The sequence below is a fragment of the Festucalex cinctus genome, chromosome 1 (genome assembly GCF_051991245.1).
Source record: "Festucalex cinctus isolate MCC-2025b chromosome 1, RoL_Fcin_1.0, whole genome shotgun sequence".
Taxonomy (NCBI): domain Eukaryota; kingdom Metazoa; phylum Chordata; class Actinopteri; order Syngnathiformes; family Syngnathidae; genus Festucalex; species Festucalex cinctus.
This window is the reverse complement of record NC_135411.1, coordinates 20,239,598-20,263,879: the sequence shown is the minus strand read 5'-3', so window position 1 is coordinate 20,263,879 and position 24,282 is coordinate 20,239,598. Positions and strand designations below refer to the sequence as shown.

The window sequence follows — 24,282 nt, the reverse complement described above, 5'->3', positions numbered from 1 at the left end:
CAAGTACATTGTTGAAATTGGTTAAGGATAATTAATAATGATCACTAGTCCAATTTCTTTGACTTCGAGGGGAAATCAAAACGTTATCATTGTTGAATAAAGCCCTTGCAGGCTTTCCCCCAGCATTATTAGCCCGATTTTTCACATTCACATGCACGAATGTCGCGTGTCGCCGAAGGGGAGGGGGGACTTTAGGCGATTTTCGCCTTGTCGCCTTGCTTCCATAGGAAATGAATGGAGAGCCAGCGACTTCGCCTCCCGTGGGGCGAGCCCCAACAGTTGGCTATGACAGTACTTCCAAATATGGGCATGCTAGTAACCGGTCATTTTGCGTGACTGTGCGACTCTTTCACAATTTTCCAGATGGCCTTCTCGCTTTTGGTGTGAATGTAGCATTGGTTGGGCTATGCTTCGCATGATCGTTCTACGTGGAAATGAGACATGCATTAGGTGATATTCTCCCAGACTATAGGAGGCAGTAAAGAGCTTCTATGGCTTATTTGCATAACCAATTATTTTTTAATTCAACAAACCATCAACAACAACACTTTGGGATAAACAGTCTACATAGATTTAAGAATCAGGAAGTAGAAAACACTGTGCCATCATAGTGGTCTGCGTTTATATCATGTTGTTCAAAAGTAGAATTCTCACTGATTCACGAATCGATTATTCGCCCGAATTTTGTATTTGATGAAATCATCTTTACCACACCAGCTTTTCGGCACCTTTTCAAAATGTGGTACCAACGGCAGAATGGTGCCTAAACGGTGGAGCCGTTGAAGTAGCAACTCGAGTCAGATGGGGGTTTATTTGATTCTGATAGACCTTTTCCCTCGTCCAAAATAATTTGGATGATTAATAAATGGATCATTTGCACTCCACATTTAATTGGAACATTGAAGTCAGCCTTGTTTTATTAGTAAACATCCATATAGCAACGACATCTTCGAGTACACAATAGCTTAATATAATAGACAAACACTGGCACTTAATATTAAGTAAAATAGATAAAAATGGCTTGGCACATTTGCTTCATTCTTTACCTAGTGCAAATATAGAAGTTGCAATATGTTCAACATTCAACAACCAATGTTGCTTCACTTTACTTGTATTGAGCACATTCAAACCTGCATTTTCTAAAGCAGCATGTAGTCTCTATGTTCATTTAACACATTCAGCAGTATTGGCGTTTTCAAACTTGGTAACATATTTTAAGTGCAACATCATCGTTTCAATCTGGAATGTTGACACCATTATTTGACACGTTTTCATGATTTAAAAAAATCAATTGGGATACATTAGTGTGCTACGTAGATTCTGCCTTTGAAAAAGTGTGAGAGGTTTGAAATTATTTAGTTTCCCAGAATCTTTGCATTTTAGGTTCTAGCGCAGGGGTTTGCAAACATTTTAGATGGGTGAAATTTTCCAAAGATCTCCTTAAATTCCCTATCAAGCCAATTAACATAACTACATGTACCTTTAATTGCAAATTATTTCACAAAATTATATTATTTAGCAGTTTGAAAAACAACCTTTTTGGAGGACAAACCTTTCCAATTGAATTCTCCAGAAGAACTCCCATGTTCGTTTTAAGACACCGTGGCGACGTTTTCAAAAAGTGCGTATTTAAATATTTGGTCTGCTACGTGATCAAAATGAATTCTCATGCTGTCTTCACTACGAAAACCTGAGCTAACCTGAGTCGAGGACTTCATACAACTGTGAGTAATGTTGTGACTTCCGATGACCTCTGACCCCTTTTGTGATGTTTCAGGTTAATGAGCTGTACAGAGAAGACACTCAACTAAGTTGCCTCAAGACAAAAAAAAAAAAAAAAAAAAGGGGAAAGTTTGGAAGTTGTGAAAAGTGATCATGCTGCCAGGGCTGGACTGGCACAAAAAAAAATAATAAAAAAAAATAAATAAAAAAAAATAAATCAGCCCTGGCATTTTCTGGCATTTTGACTCTTGCCTGACATGTAGTTCTGCCACTGATGTTTATTGATGATGTTTCAGTTTGCGACCTATATTCAAAATGGATTAATGTACTTGTGGTCAGTCTATTGGGGTAAAATGTAGGAAAATAATAATTCACAAGTATTGTATCGGTCCTAAAAGAGGCCGACCCACCGGGTATCTGCCCTGTATTCCAGATGGCCAGTCCAGCCCTGCATGCCGCTGCTCCTTTTGGTTTTTGTTTCTGCTTGCTGAAAAAGTGAGCGTAGCTTCCATCAATGAGTATATCTGGAGAGGGGCGTGTCCTCCATTAAGTCATCCTGGAGGAAGAGAACAACATAACATACTTGATAGAAAAGTGAACAAAAGGCCAATTAGATGTGCAACATTGCAATGAGTACTGGAAAGATTTTATGGTTTACTTTGAGTTAGCGTTAATTTAATCAAAAACTAAACAAAAATAATTTCCTCAATGCACATTTTTCACTAAACTAAATTTAAACTAGACTAGACTAAAACTCTCATTAATAAACAATAACTCAGACTAAATCAGTATCAGGGTTATTATAGTTTTGGCATTTTCATTTTAGTTAGTTTTGATTTTGTTTTGAGTTTTGTTTTTTAAATGTAGTTAGTTTTAATTAGTCTTCAGTGTGGTTCTGTTAGTTTTTATTAGTTTTAGTTACTTAATAAATGCTTAGTTTGGTTTGAGTTAGTTTCAGTATTAGTTTTAGTTTTTTTTTTTTTTTTTTTTTTTTTTAAGTGTATTACCTGTGCACAATATTTAAAAATAAAAAAACACCATGGGAGTGACGTCATCTGAAGGTGCTTTTCTATTGGCTGCTGCGAGATGACGTCACTTCTGTGTGACATACTTTCAAACGTCCTTATTCTGGTTAATATGGAAATAAAGTACTTATAGAATAAGCGGTCAAGAAAATGGATGGATGGATGGAAGTACTTATAATCACATTCAAAATTATTCCCAGAGGCTCATGCATTAAATTAATTACCAAAGACTAAAACAAAGGTCATTTTTGCTATAATTAGAGTTAGTTTTAGTTAGTTTTGTAAACATAAAATGTAGTTTCAGTTAGTTTTCATTTTTTAAAAAGAATTTTCGTTTTTATTTTATTTCGTTAACAAAATTGTTTTAAAATTTTTTTTAGTTGTAGTTTATTTCGTTAGTTTTAGTTAACTAAAATAACCTTGATCAGTATGCATGCATGATATCGCGATATTAAAACTGCCGCAATTATATCGTTGTCGTCATGTCACAATATTAAAAGAAGCACATCTGTTAAAAAGTCAGGTTGATTTCCATTTGTGCAGTTCTAGCACCCTCTGGTGGCTAGTTCTTTTAGTGCAGTTTAATTTTCACGAGGCATGTTTTGGCCCTTCTATGTTGAATATCCACAGTAATGGTCAGACAAGGGAACATAATATGCTTGTGAACTGAGTCAATATGTGGTGAAAGTCAATGTGTGCTTGTATTAGCAAGTGCCTCAATATTAAGTGTTTAATAGATATTGTATGTGTTTATGTGCATTGCTCTAATGTACAAAAGCACAATATTGTTTTTTTTATTTCTTTTTCTGTATGAGCTTTTTTTTTTATACAATATTGTGACTTTTTGTATCGCCAACCTCATCACAATATCGTGATAATTATCGTATCGTGACCTTCATATCATGATAATATCGTATTGTGATGTTTGGATATTGTTACATCCCTAGTGCATATGCTTGTTACCATGGGGATGTCCTGGAGCCGATGGAACTCGGGTTGATCGGTTTGCTGACGGAAGCGCAGAAAGACGACGATGAAGACGAGAGCAGTGATGATGATGAAAACCGACAATAGCCCAGCAAGGAACGGATCCAGAGCAGCGTAAGACCTCGTGCGTTGCCTTTTGAAGTCTAGGTGGAAAATACTTGCATTAATAATAATAATATTGTGTTGCGTTTGGACGTCACGTTAGCATACCTTCGTCGCCGATGTTGAGTTCAGAGGGGACGTCCGGGTTTGGATCTGCAGCGGGCGTCCGGTGGCTTGATGCTCTCCATGGCGTCATTGATTGCGGCTGCGTGGAGGCATGTTTGCCCTCCGTTGCGGTCACGTGCACCAGATGAGAAGAAGGAGCGGCTGAGAGGGGGCCGTGCAGACACGTTTTTACTCATAGCAAATCTTAATCGAACATGGCTTTATCATTTGTACTGTAAATGTTTCATAAAAGATTGTCTTGCTGACCTGATTCACTTCCTGGTCGAGCAGTCGTGAAAAAAGAATCTGTTGCATGTTGAGACGTCACAGCTGAAGGACTTGTCACCACTGTAGCGTTTTTCTTAACATCTGCAGGATTGTGTGTTTGATGCGGGACGTCCTCCAGGTCACCTTTTAGCAAGTCGGGAACTTCTGAGGTGCCAGTGTGACGCATTCGGAAGGTTGACAGGGTGACGACAGGAGGCCCAGCAACACTTTGACCTGCAAATAATTCAAATAGTGGTTCCTAACCTGGGTTGGCACATTGTGTGATTTCTTTATTATTGTAATCCCTGAATAGTACGTCAAGCAAAAGGAAGAATATATGAAATGACATCTGACAAAATATATGGTGTTCTACAGGGTTCAATTCTAGGGCCTCTGCTGTTTTCATTATATCTGCTGCCGCTGGGTTCTACTCTAGCTTAAGAAAAAAGCAGTTGTGGTTTTAAAGTGCTCTATAAATATAGAGAGTTGAGTGATGAGTCCACATCCTAATTGCATAATTTGCAATGCCAGGTTGAGCAATTCTAGTCCAGCGCTATTAGCTAGCTAGTAAAACTAAAGGAGCTGATGAATCTAATGAAAAAGCTACTTGCTCTTTTCATTTTGTTCACCAATAAACCCTTTAGCCTCTTGAATATGGGAAAAAAAAAGAAAAAAAAAAGAAAAAAAATCATTCTGCTTTTCAATAAAGAAGAGTTCAGTGAATGTGCATAGGAAACTGGATTGAAATAAAACTGAATTAAAATATTGGATGGTGAGTTAGCGATAACATTTGGCTCAACATAGCACGAGACAATAGTTACATTACATCAGATGAAATCAGATGATTCTATCTTGACTTTTTTTTGCCCGTCAATTTAGAGTGCAATATAATATCAATGCTCAATTTTTGAATCTCTCAGAGTAACACAATGCTAACCACATGTTTAATATTGAACCGTTTAATTATTTTCTTTATCTATTTTTTCCTCTGCTTATTTGCTCAGAACCAAAGCCACAAAGGTTGTTTTTTTTTTGTGTTTTTTTTTAGGTGGCATCTAAGTTTAGTATTAAATAATATTGAAATATTGACATTGACAATTTGAGGAGTTTCATTTAGACAAAAGTAGTGCTTAGTTGCCAACTTGTGGCATCTATAGACAATTATAAACATTTTGTGTGGGTTCAATTACTCAGATTTTTTTTGCTTTGGCCACATGGCTTGGTTTCCTTTTTTCTTTTTCTTTTTTTTTACTGTGGCAATAATACATATTTTAACCAAATGAGAGTGACACTTTATTTTCATCAATCTAGTTTTCGTAAAGGGAATGTGGTAATGAATTTTTAATACATAGTTACACCGATGCTCTTCAATTTCCTAATTGTAATCTTATAAACAGTCAAGTAATGAAGTTTCTTTCATCATCGATGTTCCAGTTGCTTTGTTGTGTTAAAAATGATGGTAAAGTGTGATTGTATAATTAAGCCAAAATCATTAAACATGATGCCGAGAATCTGATCGGGTAAATTAAATGTTTAGCCTACAGACACAATTTGAACTTCCTTGTGGTGGAATAAAATCAGCGGCACCGAAATGATTGTAAAATCAATCAATCATTCTAAAGATCGATCATCACACGCACGCACACACCGCGGCGCGATGACTCGCACCTCTTGCCTGGGATGAACCGGTGAGGAAAACCAGCGCGAATCCAAAAAGAAAAGCAGATTTCATCTCATTGCCTTGCAGAAAGCGACTTCAAAGTGCACCGGGTTACGTTTTCCTCGGCGGCTCGGTTCTGTTGATCGAGGCTTGTTTCCGTTACGTGATACGCGAGGGGACATCATCAGGGCTAAAAATATCCTGGGGGGAGTCGGGCAGAAGAGGAGGCGCATGGGTGGGGTCTTGTGTCGACGCACACGCATGCGCACACAGTAATAACAAAAAGGCGCCGGTGTTTTCTAGTATTTATACTTTACTTGCATGTTCGCTTGTGACTCGCCACTACATTTTGCAATTTGCAAGCTTAGCACAAGCTGCTGATTCCTGCTTATGCATAAACGCGCAGCCAATCAGACGCGAGTGCGTCAGAGGCGCGGCTGTCGGGCCCAACACACACGACCACTGCTTTTGTATTTTATTTTATTTTATGTAGCTTTTATCTGAAGCGCATGTTGCGTTAGAAAAATGCAACTTCATCAATTAACGATTAAAAAAAAAGATTGCATTATGTTAAAAAAAATGGCTTCTTGTGAGGCAGAGAAGTCCGTCAAGAGGTCAGCGTGGTCACGTGTCAGCGTGGACAGCTGACAGGCACACTTCGGTGTCCTCTGGCTGCTTGCTTTCACACACTTTCGAGGGCTGTGTGTGCTTATTAGCTGTTGGTTATCCGTCTTCTCGTGAGTGATTCCGAATGGATATCCAGAGGCAACATGGGGAGACGTTTGCCTTGCACTCGATGGAAAGTGCAACTAATGTTGACCTGCAGGAGTTGACAGTGGAGAATGTGGAGGCGGTGAGTTGCTTGTCATCATTTTGATTTTGAATGCTGAACAAATAATAGAAGCAAAATACATATAGGCCTAGACCATGCAGCTTAATAGAGGTTTAATTTCCATAACAATCCCCCATTTGTCCTTCGGGGTGCAGGCATAAGTAGTTCTCAAACTTTTTTTTTTTTTTTTCACCAAGTACTAGCTTTAAAATCTCCCATTATAATGTTCAACATTAAAGGAGTAGTGTATAGGTCCAAGCTTTCGTCAAAAAAAGTGTTAAATGTATTTTTGATAATACAGTAAAGCCACTTCAAAATCATATATTGTGCATAAAAGTTAAGTAAAAAAAATGTACCAAAACAAACCTTTTCTCAAAGACTAAATGCAAATTTAGTGGACTTATACAATAGGGCTGCACGATATTGGAAAAACATGCGATATGCGATATACTTGCTGAACATAGCGATATCGATATTATTGCGATATTTAACATGTACCTAGAGAAATTACATTTTTATTACCTAATGAAAGAAAAACATTTCTCATGTGGCAAAATAAGCAACCTTTTTTTTTTTTTTTTTTAAAAAAGCAAAATAAGCAACCTTAATGTAATCTTAGTTCATTAATTGTAATTATGTCTTGATAATTTTCAACTATTGAATGGCGATGCACATTTTAGCTGGCATTTGACTGGTCAAATTCATATAAAAAGCATAAAATTCCATATAAAACTTATTGCATGCCTTTGCGATACGCATATTGCAAGGGCCAATATCACGATATCGATATTTTTTCGATATATTGTGCAGCCCTATTATACAATACTGTAATATTATGACCAGATAGAATATTTAATTCAAGTGATTCTTTTCGGCACGACTATGAGACCTATAGGGCAATCTGATTGGCTATTTACAATCAATTTTGATGCATGATACAGTTGCATTGTTACATTTGTAATGTCATGTATTGCGTTACTGCATCACATTGTGTTGTTTGTTGTCTATCTGTGTTTCCTCAATGGACTTAACAGTAAATAAAAACATGACAGTGTTAAGATTTCATCTTGATTATGATCCGTTATATCGCTAAGTTAAAAAGACATTAGAGAACAAATTAACTGTTTGGGGGGCTTTTTTTGTATGGGGATGAATTCCTATTTTGTATGTTTTCTGTATGTTCTATTTATTACCTAGCAATTGAATTAACCTCCTGACTGCCAGGAGAAAAAACATCAACATTGTCCAATCATGTTTATTTTGATATTCCCCAATCTTTGTGAAGTAACTGGAATACTGCAAAAGAAATTTAAAAAAAAAAAAAAAAGTTTTTATTTTTAAGCTATGATGTGTCCACTACAGAGGACATTTTTTTTTTATTCAAATGCTTGGCTCAAATACAGTTAAAATAATTCAAACATTTAAAGCCTAAATTTGTTCAATAAAAACAATCATTATTCAAACATGAAACACTCTTCCCTAAAAAGTGCTTGCACTGACGGAAGCCATTTTCTTTTATGTTGCAATCAAAGGTATAGCAACCCCCCACCCCTACACACTTGGTATCATTGGAAAGCTCTGAATTTCCTCAATAGAGCACAAAAGGAGTCAATTCAATCATATGCACTGGGTGGGAGATATTCAGGTTTAAAAATGTCCACTACAGAGGACAAATTTGAATTGCTGCTAGTTAGGAGGATACATATTTTTTAAAAAGATTTCAAGTCTTTGTATTGATCTTCCACACTAGTTGTTTTGACACGGCGAAAAAGAAAATAGAATGATATTAGCATTAGCATTAGCATTGACAAAAAAATAGTAGTTTACTACTACATTAGTCACGCATGTTGTTGTTATTTTGGGAGAAAAAATACTAAATACCACCTTCAGTTTAATTATTTTTCTCTTTTGTGTGCTGAAAACATAAAAAAATGTAAGACTTTACTTCAGCAATATAGTCTACAAACATTTCAAGATAAAACAAAAGCAGTTACAGGAGACAGTGTGGGGGAGATAAGGCCCAGCAGACATTTTTGTAACATGATACCAACTATAAGCATTTGGTGCCCTAATAATAGCTAGCGCAGCGCGCGACTGCGTGTTGGATTAGTCACTATGACATCTTTTTTTTTTAATACTCTTCAATCAAATAGTCCTTCAGTATGAATATTCACACAATTCGATTCAATTGAATCTGTAAGTGACACCCCACTTGTCTTCCAGGCTCTCTACCAGCTGTATTTCGAGCCAGACATGGAGCGCAAGAATGCGGCTCAGAAGTGGCTGAGCCAGGCTCAGGCGTCTGCGCAGGCGTGGCACTTCTGCTGGGCCCTGCTAGGCCCCGACAAGGTCTGCTCATCTTCCTCAAACTTTTCGACACGTTTGTTGCACACTCGCAAGATGTTCTTGTGTGGTCCCCAGCTCCCCGAGGTCCAGTTCTTCGGTGCCAGCACCCTTCACAAAAAAATCTCCTCTCACTGGAGCGACCTGCCTGCAGACCAACACGAGCACCTGAGAGTGCAGCTCCTTTCCCACATTTTGCACTTCTCCTCCGGCCCGAAAATGGTGTTAACCAGGCTGTGTGTCGCGCTAGCCTCTATGGCGCTAAACTTAATTCCCCACGTGTGGTCGCAGCCGGTTGCCGACATGGTACAAGCCCTCCGACCTCAAAACCCTGAAGATGCCAAGGCCACGCAGGACCCTCACCTGCACTGTCTGGCCCTGCTGGAGCTCCTGGTCGTACTGCCGGAGGAGTTCCAGAGCAGCCGGCTGGCGCAGAGCCGACGCGGCCAGCTGAGGGAAGCCCTGGTAGGCGAGTGGAGCGCCGTTTGTCCACTGCTGCGTCAGCTCCTCCAAAGCCAGGACTCGTCAAACCGGGTGAAGGAAAAAGTGCTGCGATGCTTGTCCAGCTGGGTGGGACTGGATGTGCCGCTCGGGGAGACTCAGGAACTGCTTCAGGATTGTTTCACCACTTTATCCAACCCGGAGCTGTTTGACACGGCTGTTGAGACGATTGTCAACGCTATCTCACAACCTGACTGCCAGAGGTAAACACACATGCAATGTGAGTGTGTGAAGAGAATTTCTTTGAGGTGGAATCATTCGGACAATTCCAGATGTCAGGATAAAAATACAGAATGATGTAAAAAAAAAAACAATTTCATGCACATAGTCAATGTCAAGCACTGTGTGCACCTCGACCATCCTGATTTTAACGGGAATGAGGGGAGCTGCTTCAATTGAATGGGAGGCGGCTGCATTCCATTCCATTCTATCTGCATTAGTCACGTAATACCAGAAGAAAGAAAACTACAAATAATACACTGGTCAGCTACATGCTTCATCTATCCTTTCCTCATTCCTCTTTTTAGTTTTTCCTCCGGTCTCTTGAGATGTCCCTAATCTGTTGGAATCTAGGGGTTTCTGGGGTTGGTGTAAGATTCTGATTTTGTAACCATACGGGTGGCAGGTGCTGGATTTCACTTTGATTCATCTTTCTTTCCTTTGACCTTTCCTCTGGTCTCCTGACCTTCTGAACTTCACAACTCTGGCGAGACTGTGAAGTATCTGGTTAAGGTGAAGAGTAATGGAATTTTCATTAGGTTTTAGCTGAACTAATGAGTACAAATTCACACGAATTCACATGCGCACACACACGCACACACGTGCCTCCCCACCCACACACACACACCCCCACACACACACGCATGCACACACACACAAATGTGCACATACGCACATTAAAGAAAGAAGAGAGCAATGACGACGATATGTTGAATCGGTAAAACTGCCGAATGAACAATTCTAAGCTCTCTTATATATATATATAAAAAAAAGGGGGATTGAGAGGAGCTGCTTTGATTGAATGGGAGGCGTCTGCATTCCATTCCATTTTATCTGCACTAGTCAAGTAAAATACCAGAAGAAAGAAAACTACAAATAATACACTGGTCAACTATTAATTCTCATTCACAATTAAATAAAAAAATAAATAAATAAATAAATCATAAGAATAATATTTCCTTTGCAGCCCCACTAGTCTAAATATGGTATTTTGTTAGTGGAATATGCACTCTAAAAACAACTGGATAAAAAACAACTCAAATTAAGTTATTAAAAATGGCCCATCCCAACTTTTTACTCAATTTAGTCAAAAAGTAGGGTCAAATTAATAACCCACAAAAAAACCCTCATATAATTGGCTTGCTTTATAGCAGGGTTCACCAATTCCGGTCCACGAGGTTTTAGATGTTTCTGCCCACCAGCACACCTGATTCATATAATAAGCTCATTAGCATGCCTGATAACGATCCTGATCTTTGGTATCAGTTGTGTTGGTAGTCGGAAACATCTCAAACCTGCAGGACATCGGACATCGAGGATCGGAATTGGTGGACCCTGCTTTAAAGGTTATTAACTTAATTTGACTCAACTTATTGGGTTAAATATCTCAAAAAGTTGGGTTGCATGAATAACCCACAAAACAACCACAAATTTGGGGTGCTTTGTGGACTGTTAATTGCATCAAAACATTTTGAGTTAAATAAGTCAAGTCAAGTCAAGTCAAGTGGTTGGTTCATTTTTGACCCAATTCAATTGGGTTATTAAATTAACTCAAAAAGTTGGGTCACATGAATAACCCAGGAAAGAGTACCAAAAATTGGGTTACTTTGTGGGTTAATAATTTAATTTGACCCAACATTTTAGGTTAAAAAACTAAACAAAAATTGTGTTGGTCCATTCTTGATCCAGTTTGGGTTATTTTTGAACCACCTGTTTTTAGAGTTAATCAGCAAAATCCAGCGGGTTTTCTTTTTATCAATACTAGAAGGCGGCCATTTTGCCACTTGATGTCAAGTGACAATGACATCACTGTTGCTCAGGTCTCAGGTAACAACCAATCATAATTCAGCTTCAGCAACCAGGTGAGCTGTGATTGGTCATTGCCTGAACCCTGAGCAACTGTGACGTCATCTTCAGTCGACAGCAAGTGGCAAAATGGCCGCCCCCTGAAATGGATAAAAACAGCTGAATTTTGCCGCATAACTCAAGTCCACAATTAATCAATGTCATGTTTAGACTAGTGATGTCACATAGAACATATTATTGTCAAGACATGTTTAAGGTTGACGTCCTCTTTGAGAAAACTAATAAATGTCAAATCTGTATAAATTGTAACAAACTACTGTTTTGTGTGCGTATTTATTTATCCAGGTACATCAATGCTCTGATGAGTCTCGTGCCTCTGGTGTTGGGTCTCCATGATCAGCTGAAGACTGCAGCTCAAGAAGGGGACATGGAGACCTCACATGGGATCTGCCGTATTGCTGTCGCGATGGGTGAAACACACTCCAGGTGCACACACAAAACCACTATGATAATAATATTAATACAAAATAAAAATACAAAATAAATAAAATCAAAATCTAATAATAATAATAATAATAATAATAATAATAATAGCTATTACTCTGCATTAAAAATAGTAAATGCATAATGATAATGTTCTGTCTGTATGTTTTTGACAGGGTGTTGCTGGAGCAGATGGAGCACTGGCAGCAGTTTCTGGCCTTGGTCAACATGATTCTGTTCTGTACCGGCATTCCTGGCCAGTACCCAATCAGCGAGACAAGCAGCTCCCTCACACTCACTTTCTGGTACACCTTACAGGTGGGGACCAAACTGTGACTTGCTGGAAAACTCGCACATGAGTTGCATCATTCTTGCGTTTCTGTTCAGGATGACATTTTGTCATTTGAGGTGGAGAAGCAAATCATTTTTCTGCAAGTCTACAGGCCTGTTTACTTCCAACTGGTGGATGTGTTATTACACAAATCTCACTATCCTTCCCTGGAAGAATACACTTCCTGGACTTGTGATGACAAGGAACAGTTCAGAATCTACAGGTGAGACAGATGAAATGAACAATTTGACATTTTACAGTGTTTTTTTTTATTTTTTTATTTTTATTTCCACCTTCAGAGAGCCTAGTTCAGCGGTGTCTAAACTACGGCCCGGGGGCCATTTGCGGCCCGCCATACATTTTTTGGCGGCCCGCGGCAAATACTAAAAGTAATTTTTCAATGTTGTTTAAAAAAAAAAAAAAAAAAAAAAGAGGGTGGATTAAACATTTCTAGCTATGCAAAGACACAATTTTGCTGCTAATAATTCAGTTTCAGAAATAAAAATAGTTTCATCCACTTGTTGCTTAGTGTCAAGGTTTAATTTGTGAAAACATCACATTAAATTAATGGTTCTTAAGTGTGGTCAGTTTACTACCGATTGTTCTTGTTGTGGTTCAGAATGTCAAGTTGGGATTCAGCTGCTGCTCAGTGGAGAAGGGTATCTATTATAGTGGCATACAGGGGTCACTATTTGCCTTGTGACTGTTAGCAGTTTTCAATAAGTAACTGTACATTATATCAACAATTTATAATTGCTACATTGATTTTTACCATGTTTAACTCATTCACTGCCATTGACGGAAAAAGACGTCAAATGATGCATTTTTTGCTGGTCTGGCGATGAATGTGTTAATAAATAACTTCTAAAAAAATCAAAGTGGCCCTTGCAGCTTTCTATTTTTTTCTCTATTCTGTATGTGGCCCTCAGAGGAAAAAGTTTGGACACCCCTGGCCTAGTTTGTAACATGAAACATTTTGTATGTTTACGGTTTCCCCCTCTGCGTTCCTTTATCTTTTCCTTTCCGTCAAAGAAAATCGGGGTGCTTTTTTGGCGACCTGTCAGGCTTCTCGGTTCTGCCTCCCTCTGTTGGTCATTGTTTTTTATGTCTCCTGTTGTAACTAAGGGAATTTTGTCGCTCTGTGTAGTGACAAAAAAAAAAGCAGTTATTTTCCAGTTCATTAATGAAAAACAATGTTTTTATTTATTTATTTATTTATTTATCTATCCATCCATCCATCCATCCATTTTCTTGACCGCTTATTCCTCACAAGGGTCGCGGGGGTGCTGGAGCCTATTTCATCTGGCTTTGGGCAGTAGGCGGGGTACACCCTGGACTGGTCGCCAGCCAATCTTAGTTTATTTCTTTGTGTATTTATTTACAAGTAATTGATTGTTTTACCTTCCAGAGTGGACATCTCGGACACATTGATGTACGTCTACGAAATGTTGGGAGCCGAGCTGCTCAGTAACCTTTACGACCGCCTGGGCAGGCAGCTGATGGACCCCCAGAAGTCAGCAGAATGGCAGGTAGTACACCCAGTTGTTACATGCAGGACATGAAAGTCGAAAACCACAAGGCTCCAAAACAGTTTCTACCTCCAAGCTGTAAAATGCATCTCCCACACACAAAACAGTTGAAAAAAAAAAGTAATTGCTACACACCCTTTTATATTAAGTGTAATATAATTAACAAAATATGTCTGATTTAAAAAATAATGACTGTGAATAATCACTCCATTACTATAATGCATTTTGTCGATGTAGTTGAAACATACATTATTGGAATTCCGATAACAGGTGTCCTGCTGTTTGGAGCGAGCAGTTTCCTGCTTTATTGTAAAATTCAATTCGTTCACTGCCATTGACGTCTATAGACGTCACAAATCCATTTGAACGGGGCTGGCAGTGAACAAGTTGAATGAGCAAGTTGCTGGCCATGTATGATGGGTTGTGACAGGTAATCTACACTCACGATGAATGTGCTCCAGTGTACAAATGAACTTCATTTCTTCATTTGTACTTCCTGTAACCGTAAGTTGCCAGGTGTCCCAATACATGTGTTAGTTCCTCAACTATATTGTTCCATCCTCATTTTCTTTTCGTATAATCTTCTATTTCCTTGTTGAAGGAAACAGAGGCGTTGCTATTTGGCTTCCAGTCCATAGCAGAGACCATCGACGTGAACTACTCGAATGTCATCCCAGGTCTGATTGGCCTGATCCCCAGAATCAACATCAGTAACGTCATGCTGGCCGACACAGTCATGTACACAATTGGTGCGTGGAGTACTACTCATGTTAGTTAATTCCACTCAAATGGTTTGAATAAAGCCATTGCAAAGATTTAATAAGTACTGAAATTACAGTAATTAACTCATTCACTCCCAGCCGTTTTCACTGAAGCAAGCCACTTCGCTCCCGGCTGTTTTACTGGATTTTGACAGATTTTGCAAGGCCCACAGAATATTGTGTTCTATTGCTATAAAAACATGGAACCTAGCAAAAGATTAGAGTCTCTTCTTTCATCAGGAAAAAAGTACGTTTCTATATGTTTCCGTTTTGCAGCAATTAGCATTAGAATAAATTTCATCATTATTCACAAATCTGTTTAAGAGAGTTGGGGCAATAGCTTCTTTCAACATGGCCCTGGTTGATCTCTTATACTCTGCTGCCAGCTGCTACCCGCTTTTGTAATAACTACAATTGTTTCAACAATTTGCTTCAGTTTAGAGGCTCCATCAAAGCCGTCTGTATGCTCTAGCATAAAAAAAACAAAAACATATAAATACGTCTTTGGGAGCGTGGTATTATTTTATAGAACGTATTTATACGTTTTGGGGAGCAAATGAGTTAAGTTACCTTTCCCTTGTATATCATTTTTATCAATTTTACAGTTAGTCAACTTGTTTCTTTTTCCAAAGCACATTTATCAGTGTACTTCATCCGCGAATGTCACTTAAGGATCCTTGGCCGAGTGGCTGGCGGACCACCCGGTGATGCTCGGGGGCATTTTACCCATGGTGCTCCAGGGTCTTGTGAGGCCCGAGCTGTCCGTGTCCAGTGTTTCTACTCTGAAGAGGATCTGCAGGGAGTGTCGGCACGACCTCGGCTCCTTCGCTCAAGACATTCTCGCCGTGTCACAGGTTATACACACGACTGCACACTGATGACTTGAGTAAATCACCAACTGAGGTAATAATAATATGTCTAACTCCATAGGATATGCTGGTTCAAGATATCCATAAGGTGAGTGAAGTTAGCTAAAAGTGAGTGTTGCAAAAGTGAGGCAAGCATGTGTGATTGGATTTGGTGTGTGTGCAGAGCAGCCAATGCATGTGGCTCATGCAGGCTCTGGGCTACCTGCTTTCCGCCCTGCCGGCCGACGAGATCTTGGGAAAACTTCTCGCGCTCATCAGCCCTCACATCCAGCAGCTGGACACTCTGGCCCAACAGGCGGTAAGCTAAAAATAGGAAATGTGTTGAAGGATACGGCAAACAAGCACAAAGATTATGACGCCGGTCTGAATTAGGGCGACGCGGTTTTGAAAAATCCTGTCATTGAATCGTTTTCCCCCTCAGTACGGCGATTGGGATTTAATATGCGATGATGTGAATAAATATAATTCAACTTTAGAAGTAAAAATAGCTTACTACACTTTCTGCTCAGTGTCAAGATCTGTGTCTGTTAAAAAAAAAAAAAAAAAAAAAGTTTATGTCTGTTTGTGGATCTCATCTACAGGGATACATGGCCGAGACCACCCAAAATCTTAACAAAATCCCAAAAGCTGTTTTGGAGCAGTTTTTCCAAAAAACTAGAAAATATAAACAATAAATAATTTCTAGCTTGTTTAATTTCAGTGTGTTCAATTAAATAAAATCCATCCATCCATCCATCCATCCATCCATCCATCCATCCATCCATCCATCCATCCATCCAAAAAAATTCAAAGTGGCCATAGCGTCATTCCGTTTTTCTGCATGTGGCTCTCAATTAATAAGTTTGGGCACCCATGAAGTAGACACTACTGTATACAAAAAATATATAAAATAATAAAATACGCATTAAGCCTATCACCCGAAATTAAACATGTTTTTTATTTTCCAAATTGCAGACTTTGGGATTTGAAAATTGTGTTATAGTACATTGCAATGTCTGTTTACATTCGATTAATGCAGCGAAGTTTTAGTTTTAGTCACTGTCTAAAAATAGGTGTAAACTGCATTTAAAAAAAAAATATTAAAGTCATCCATACCATAGGGATGTCCAAAAGTCATAATATGATATTATCATGATAATGTGGAGAGGTTGACGTTATCATATATATATATATATATATATATATATATATATATATATATATATATATATATATATATATATATATATATACATAACTCACAATACTGTAAAAAAATAAATAAATAAATAAAAAATAAATAAAAATAAATAAAATTCTGCTTTTGTGCATAACGTATCACATAATACTTAATAAATGCCTCTTTTCTGCACAGGCTGATCCTGCCAATAAAGCGTCGATAATTCACATTCTGGGAATGTTGTCCAGCCTCTTTACTGCTCTGGACATCAGCAAACAAGCAGACAGCTTCGAGGGGGTGACCTGCGCCTCGCTGCCTCACCTTCAAACTACACAAAACCCAGTAAGATTAGTTCAGAGGAACATTCATTTTCATGGGAAAAATGTCAACACGTAAGAGACGAGACGAGAGATAAGACAAGCATTTCAAGACTCGATTTGATAGAAACTTGGATACAAGGAGATAATTGGAGTACAAAGAAGCGCCTAAGAACATAAGAGCTCTTTAATTTTCACATTTAGAATTACAACAAAACCAACAAAGTAATTGAAATTTAAACTATAGGCATTTGTAATTTCTGGTGAAATTGTGTGAGAAGGATCAAATGTTGAATGAAACAATATTGAAACCTGGAATGATTTTGTACAATGTGGAAGGATATTCAAAATATTGAATGATACTTGGTGGCACCGTGAACGAGTGGTTAGCACATCTGCCTCCCACTACTGTGGACTCGAGTTCGAGTCCAAGCTCCGGCCTTCCTGGGTGGAGTTTGCATGTTCTCCCCGTGCCCGCGTGGGTCTTCTCCGGGTACTCCGGTCTCCTCCCACATTCCAAAGACATGCATGGCAGGTTGATTGGGTGCTCCCAATTGTCCCTAGGTGTGCGTGTGAGTGTGCGTGTTCGTCTCTGTGTGCCCTGTGATTGGCTGGCAACCAGTTCAGCGTGTCCCCGAAGCTGGCAGGGATAGGCTCCAGCACCCCCGCAACCCTTGTGAGGAAAAGTGGTCAAGAAAATGGATGGATAGATGGATGGATGAATGATACTGAAAGATATGTAATGATAATGAATGTAACAAATGTTTTTTTTGTTTTTTTTTTCCCCCTCAAATTTGTCATTGCAAATGAATGTGGAATTTTTTTGTGGGGCTTGGAAATTTTGACATGTTGAAAATGATTTCCAAAGTGAATTTTATAAGCTGAACATTTAGAATATGGAATGAGAATAATATGAATCTGTTTTCTTGTCAGGATTTTTATTTATTATTTTTTTTTGTGGGAATTTCATTATAATTTTTTTTTGGTTAATTTTATTGTAAATCAGAATTGTTGGCATGATGAGCTGAATGATTTGAATTTCAAATGGGAACAATTTGAATCTGTTTTGTTGAATGTGTCCTTGGGAATGAATAGGGAATTTTGGTGGGTATTGTAATGGAGAAAATGTTACATTTTTGGTCAGCGGGAATTTTGGCAATTAAAAATCATTCCCAAGGTGAACTGAATGAGATAGATGAATGATTTAAATTTCAAATAGCAATGATGAAAATGTGAAATACCAAATGTGCCATTGGAATGCATGATAAACAACCTATGGGGAAAGCTTGGCCTCATTGAGAATGAATGGGAACAAAATTTTGTATTTTGGGAAAACCGTGAATATTTGGAATGAGAAAAGTGCTAGCCCGCATAGTGTCATTTTTTAGAATATGTTGAAATTTGAAAAATGTGAATCAGATGAATTATGTGGAAGGAGATGCATGTCAAAAGACTAAATGCAATCAGCAGTTATCAACTTCCTTATGCAACTGCCGTCCGCCCTCCCCAACCACATTTTGCTTTGTCTCACAGCTAAGTAAGAGTAATGTAATCTCAGACAGTTTCTTATCCTTACTGCAAAAAAAAAAAAAAAAAAAGATTATTTAAGGTTATAATTACATGCAAAGCCAATATTTTTTTTTACATCATCAAGGATCTCAAATAAATTCTCAAATGTCTTTCCATATGTCACAATATTATATTTCTGTTGTGTTTAGGTCGTAGTTGTACTCCAGCAAGTGTACACATTGTTCCAGAACATCCTCAGTAAATGGCTGGAGGACTCTGAGGTGGTGGAGGTAAGAAGGCGTAGAATTTTTTTTTAGGTACACCTACACACTATATAATGAGAACCTGTAGTTGAGAATAATTTTTGTTTTTCTTAAATAAATAAATTAAAATAAACAAACAAACAAACAAACAAACAAACAAACAAACAAATAAATAAATAAATAAATAAATAAATAAATAAATAAATAAATAAATAAATAAATAAATAAATAAATAAATAGGACCTGGGCAGGGTTATTACTGTTTTGGATAGATTGATTTTGTTTTCTTTTTTCTTTCTTTTTTTTTTTTAAATACAGTTACTTTTAATCATTTTTTTTTACAGCAAGATTGTTAATTTTTATTAGCTTTTTTAAATGGCACATTTTAGTCGAGTTTTTACTAGTTTTTTTTTTTAAATATATATGGAGTATTTGTTGAGTGCAAGATTTAAAAAAAAGATCACTAAGTATTGTGTAACAGAGCAAACGTAAACGACAATTTCTAAATGATATTTCAACCTGGGCGGCACGGTAGTCGAGTGGTTAGCACGTCCGCTTCCCAGTTCTGAGGTCTCCGGTTCGAGTCCAGGCTCGGACCTTCCTGGGTGGAGTTTGCATGTTCTCCCCGTGCCCGCGTGGGTCTTCTCCGGGTACTCCGGTCTCCTCCCACATTCCAAAGACATGCATGGCAGGTTAATTGGGCGCTCCGAATTGTCCCTAGGTGTGCGTGTGAGTGTGGATGGTTGTTCGTCTCTGTGTGCCCTGCGATTGGTTGGCAACCAGTCCAGGGTGTCCCCCGCCTACTGCCCAGAGCCAGCTGAGATAGGCGCCAGCAGCCCCTGCGACCCTTGTGAGGAATAAGCGGTCAAGAAAATGGATGGATGGATGGATGGATATTTCAACCTTTCTTCTGTACAGCTGAACAGTAATTCCAAAATAAATATATTTGAAATTTCCCAGAGGGAGCTACCCCAAAAGGATCAATAAAGTCAAGTCTAAGTCTGAATGTTCACATATATTAATTTACAAAAACAAAAACGAAGGACATTTTTGCTGTCATTATTTTTTAAATAGTTTTATAAATATAAAATGTTTCAGTTAGTTTTCTATCTTTTTAAAGCATTTTCGTTTGTATTTTATTTTAATGAAAGTGAATTCTCAATCGTACTTTTTGTCAATTTGTTAGTTTTTGTTAACTATAATGACCTTCGGCCTCAGCAATTAATAGACTAGCTGATTTAATTGACCAATATTAGCAATTTTAAATTGGAACAATTTTTAACCAATTTTGGCCTATTTTTTATTTACATGTTACCACATTAAAACATAATACAAAGATAATGATAATTAAAAATCGGGAAAAATTGTCCGACTTTTCCCTCTGTTGTTAAACAAATCCTATAAAAGACAAAATACAGTCAAACCTCGGTTTTCAAACATAATCCGTTCCAGATGGCTGTTCTAAAAGCGATTTGTTCGAAATCCGAAACAATTTTTCCCATTATAATTCATGGAAATAATTTTAATCCGTTCCAAGTCTTTTTTTTTATTTTATTTTTTTTACTATTTTGCACCATAAACTGCACTGTATACTGTTTACCATAAATAGAAAAGGGTAGAAATAGACCCTGTTTTATTTAGATATCCTATCTAAAATGATGGCGAAAAAAAATGCAAACATTTCTTTTTTAAATTCAATAGTTCTGCACACTACTTTCCTCTTTTCTTCACCAGCTTGACCACTTGCACTTGCTTTCTTTGGACCCATGATTAGCGGCTAATACACGATGCAAAACTAAAAAAAAAAAAAAAGATTTGCGTAAATAACAATGAACATGTCTGCCCCAAACGAACTTTGAACACGAATGTGCTACGGAGGAAGCATCCTGGGCATTCGAGTTAGCTCGGCTCCCGAGTGAGTCGCGTTCAAGTACGGTCGGCTTTTTTCAGTTTGGTTGAGACGAGTTCTGAGACATAAAATTCTCGAACTTTCTGGTTGAAAACCGATTTGGTTGAGAACAGAAGCGAGAAGCGTTCGAAAACCGAGGTTTGACTGTAATGTAAAACTGTCAAATGTTCTGCCAGTACTTCACATTTTTATTATTGTAAATGTTAAGGGACCAAAAAAAAGTTATTTTATTCATCATGTTTTTTTGTTTTTTTTTAATTAATTGGCTGAATAATTGGTTATCAGAAATTAATTCTGCCAAATGATGGAATTGGCTTTGGCCTCAATAAATCTATATCAGCCGGGTCCTTCTGTTTCTAATGTTGTGTGTCTACACTTGTATGAATGATGAAGTCAGTGCTCCAACTCCCCTCTGCAGGCAGTATGTGGACTATTTGACAAGTCCATTCGAAGTCTCCTATGTGATTTTGGGCCTTTGGTCGCCCAGCTGAGTGAGACGCTTGGCCAGATTTACAGCAGCTTTCCGCAAGCATCAGAGCTGGACCTGGCGTCTCAGGTATTCGTTTGGACAGAACCAAAGAAATAAAACGCCATCAAGACTCCAACATGCTCTCTTGTACTTAGATGGTTCACATCTTTGCTGGAGAGGAACATCACATGTCGTCCATTAAAAGCATGCTGAAAGTTCTTACGGCTTCCACGTTGACGATATTTCAACAAGGTCATAAAAAAAAGAAATGTAAACGAGTGTTTTTTTTGTTTTGGTTTAAAGAATATTGTCATTTTGTAGGCATCAGAGATCATCCTGATGTTGCAGAGTCCCTCATGCACCTTCACGCTCAGGTTGGTTGTAAACGTTGAAGGCGCCATATTGTCTGCATCACTTTCAAAGTTTCACATCCAAACTTTTTGTGTATAGATTCTTAAAAGAAAACCCGATTTGTACCTTGAATCTGATCATCTGGATGTGAGTGCACTATTTTACTGTGGTGGGTATTTTGCGTACAAATCCCTTTTACACTCTATTTCCAGAAAGAAAAAAAAAACCTCCTCAAGTGTTTTCTTTGCCATAAGTTGTCATAATTTCCACATTGTCATTTTCAGGTATTTTGTCACTTAAATTTCCTGAAACGTCCACTGTAAAAGCGGCCAGCCTCTTCTTTGTAAGTTCAAGTTAGGCCGAAATTTGCACTGTTAATAAGTGTTTTTTAAAGGGGCTGTCTGCCGGATTCACTCAGGAAAATGCAGTTTTTAAATACAGGATGTACTCACTTTAACTTTCTCTCAGTCTACACGTGTGTTGATGTTCATCTTTGGTGGTGATTTTGTCCTAAACCCCCCCCAGCCTGTATTTTGTCATTTTGTGATTGTTTTGTAAACAACGGGACGTTTCTGTGGAAAGACAGTGTTTACAACCCTCCAGCCAATCGCAGAGCGGGGGGGGGGGGGGGGGGGGGGGGGGCGTGTCGCAAACGGGGCCGGGCGAACGTGTAAGCCGCGTGACGTCACCCCCGCGGCGATTTTTTTTTTTTTGCTTCACTCACTCATTCACACTCTAGAGAAAGTTAAAGTGTGTACATTCTGTATTTAAAAAGTGCATTTTCCTGAGTGAATCCGGCAGACTGCGCCTTTAAATGCTCAGTGACAAACCTGTCTTTGTTTCTGTTCTTTGGACTGAAGAGCGAGTTTTTGTCTCGATGTAAAGACGTATCGTCTCTTGGCGAGGTGCTGCAGAGGGACGGAAAGCTCTTGACAGAGACCATCCTGCACGTCAGTCTCATTTGTATTCAGTTTACCAATTCAAACAATTCTGCCAGCTGAGTAAAACTGAACACGAAATCTCCATGTTGAAGTATTTTGAGTGAGTTGTCCGTCTGTGTCTGCAGGCGGTTGGCGGCGGATCTCCTCGCAGCCTGACAGATTATTTCTCGGAGGTGCTTCTGAGTCTGAGCAGACACTGTCCGGTTCTGCTGGCCCAGTGGCTCAAAGAACTTCTCCAGTCGCCGGGATTCCCCTCAACGCACGTCTCCACGGAGCACAAACACAACTTCACTCAGCAGCTCCTCAGGTACATCAGTTTGGGCAATTAAACTGCTCTGCGCTAAATAATTTGTCATCTGGAAAATGTACGAGCGGCAGTATTGGGGACAAAGTTAAGAATATGTGAAGTTTTTTTTTTTCAAATTTAAATATCTAATTATTGCACTGCATTGTAATTTGTAACAAAGTCATATTTATTTTTTTGTTAGCAGCTAAGTATGTTGCCTTGCAACTGAAAACCACAATAACAAACATGAGGAAGAAAAACTGCAGTTTGTATTGAATGTGTTGTTAGTTTTCTCTGATATGCATTGCATCACACTGAAATCTATTTGTAATATGTGATCATGATCAGCTTTATAAAAGCATATTTTTTTTTAAATAAAAATTATTAAGATTGTACATGTGTTTATATTAGATCCTGACTGACATGGAATTTTTTTAAAATGCTAATTTAAACATTTGACAGAATAAAATTCCAACATCCAATTAATTAGAAAAATCAATTAACTTTTTGGTTCCTTAATGCATACAATAAATAAATTACAGGCAGAACATTTGACTGTTTTAAAATACTTTTGCCCTTTTTTATTACCCATATTTCCTTAATTTTACACCAGAGAGGAAAATGGCAAAAATTTGACCTTTTTTAAGAGAGACTGTGTGAAGGCCACTGAACACTATCTAAAATGCTGTAATGTGTTTAAAAAAAAAAGAAAAAAAAAAGGTTTTTATTTATTTATTTATTTTTAGATTTTTTGTGTGGAAATCTTTCAAGTAATAATGGGTTGGGGTAAAAATGTATAAATAAAAGTAAACCGTCCAGTTTTTTTTGGTGGAGAAATGTTTCAACCTTTTCATATTTCATCTAATCTTGTCATGCTTATTGAAAAAAAAAAAGTTTTAAAAAGTAATAGGGGAAAAATAAAAACCAGTTGATTAATAATAAAAAAAAAATTCAAATGACTAAAATAACTTTTCTGGTTCCTTGATGCTTCCTTTTTTATTTGCCCATATTTGTTTAACTTTACATACCTGACAAAAAAAAAAAAAAAAAAATAGAGGTATAAAAACCATTCTCATTGTTGGTGTTTTTTTTACATTTTTTTTTTACGGGGCCATGTTTGAACTTAGTTATTTTAGTCTTATATTATAATGTGTTAGTGTAAAATAAAAAAATAAAAAAATACAAGTGCTCGTATGGGCCAATTGAATCGGCTGGCGATTAATCAGTTGGGCAGTAATTTACTAACGCATGTTTTCAAACCTCATATTTTGATCATGCATTACTGGCTCAAAGTTTGATTCAACAGCTGATTTTATAAAAGCAAAACGTTTGTTTGTCCAAGGGAGCAAAGCAACAAGCGTCGTGTGAAGGAGATGGTGAAGGAGTTCTCGCTGCTTTGCCGAGGCCTGCAGGGGTCCGGACAATGCGACTATTAGCCAACATTAAACACGAGGACTTGAAGCAGAATGTTGGACATTTGTTAACTAATAACAGGAAGTGTGGATTTACTTATGCTGATAGTGTTCAAGCAGAATA

The 24,282-nt window shown here is 37.9% G+C and overlaps 2 protein-coding genes across 3 annotated transcripts; one reads left to right on the top strand and one right to left on the bottom strand.

Annotated features, from left to right (window-relative positions):
- Positions 1-1,915: 1,915 nt before the first annotated feature.
- On the bottom strand, positions 1,916-6,166 carry LOC144019011 (uncharacterized). Its single transcript, XM_077521802.1, has 5 exons — positions 5,877-6,166; positions 4,209-4,442; positions 3,945-4,103; positions 3,711-3,877; positions 1,916-2,278 (listed from the first exon to the last, which is right to left on the bottom strand). Exons 1-5 carry the CDS (start codon positions 5,938-5,940, stop codon positions 2,234-2,236), a joined length of 669 nt encoding a protein of 222 aa, XP_077377928.1. The 5' UTR covers positions 5,941-6,166; the 3' UTR covers positions 1,916-2,233.
- LOC144018994 (importin-13-like) lies at positions 6,088-24,242 on the top strand. 2 transcript variants are annotated; one of them, XM_077521776.1, is made up of 21 exons: positions 6,088-6,721; positions 8,924-9,049; positions 9,122-9,747; positions 11,915-12,055; positions 12,229-12,370; positions 12,440-12,606; positions 13,792-13,912; positions 14,514-14,661; positions 15,346-15,527; positions 15,604-15,630; positions 15,706-15,840; positions 16,897-17,043; positions 18,737-18,817; positions 21,118-21,255; positions 21,324-21,420; positions 21,490-21,542; positions 21,619-21,688; positions 21,804-21,862; positions 22,380-22,469; positions 22,586-22,767; positions 24,089-24,242. In XM_077521776.1, the coding sequence occupies exons 1-21, from the start codon at positions 6,620-6,622 to the stop codon at positions 24,180-24,182; spliced, it is 2,928 nt and encodes a 975-aa protein (XP_077377902.1). In that variant the 5' UTR covers positions 6,088-6,619; the 3' UTR covers positions 24,183-24,242. The 2 variants fall into 2 exon arrangements, with proteins under 2 accessions (XP_077377902.1, XP_077377894.1); XM_077521768.1 differs by having other exon boundaries at positions 21,324-21,542.
- Positions 24,243-24,282: the final 40 nt, after the last annotated feature.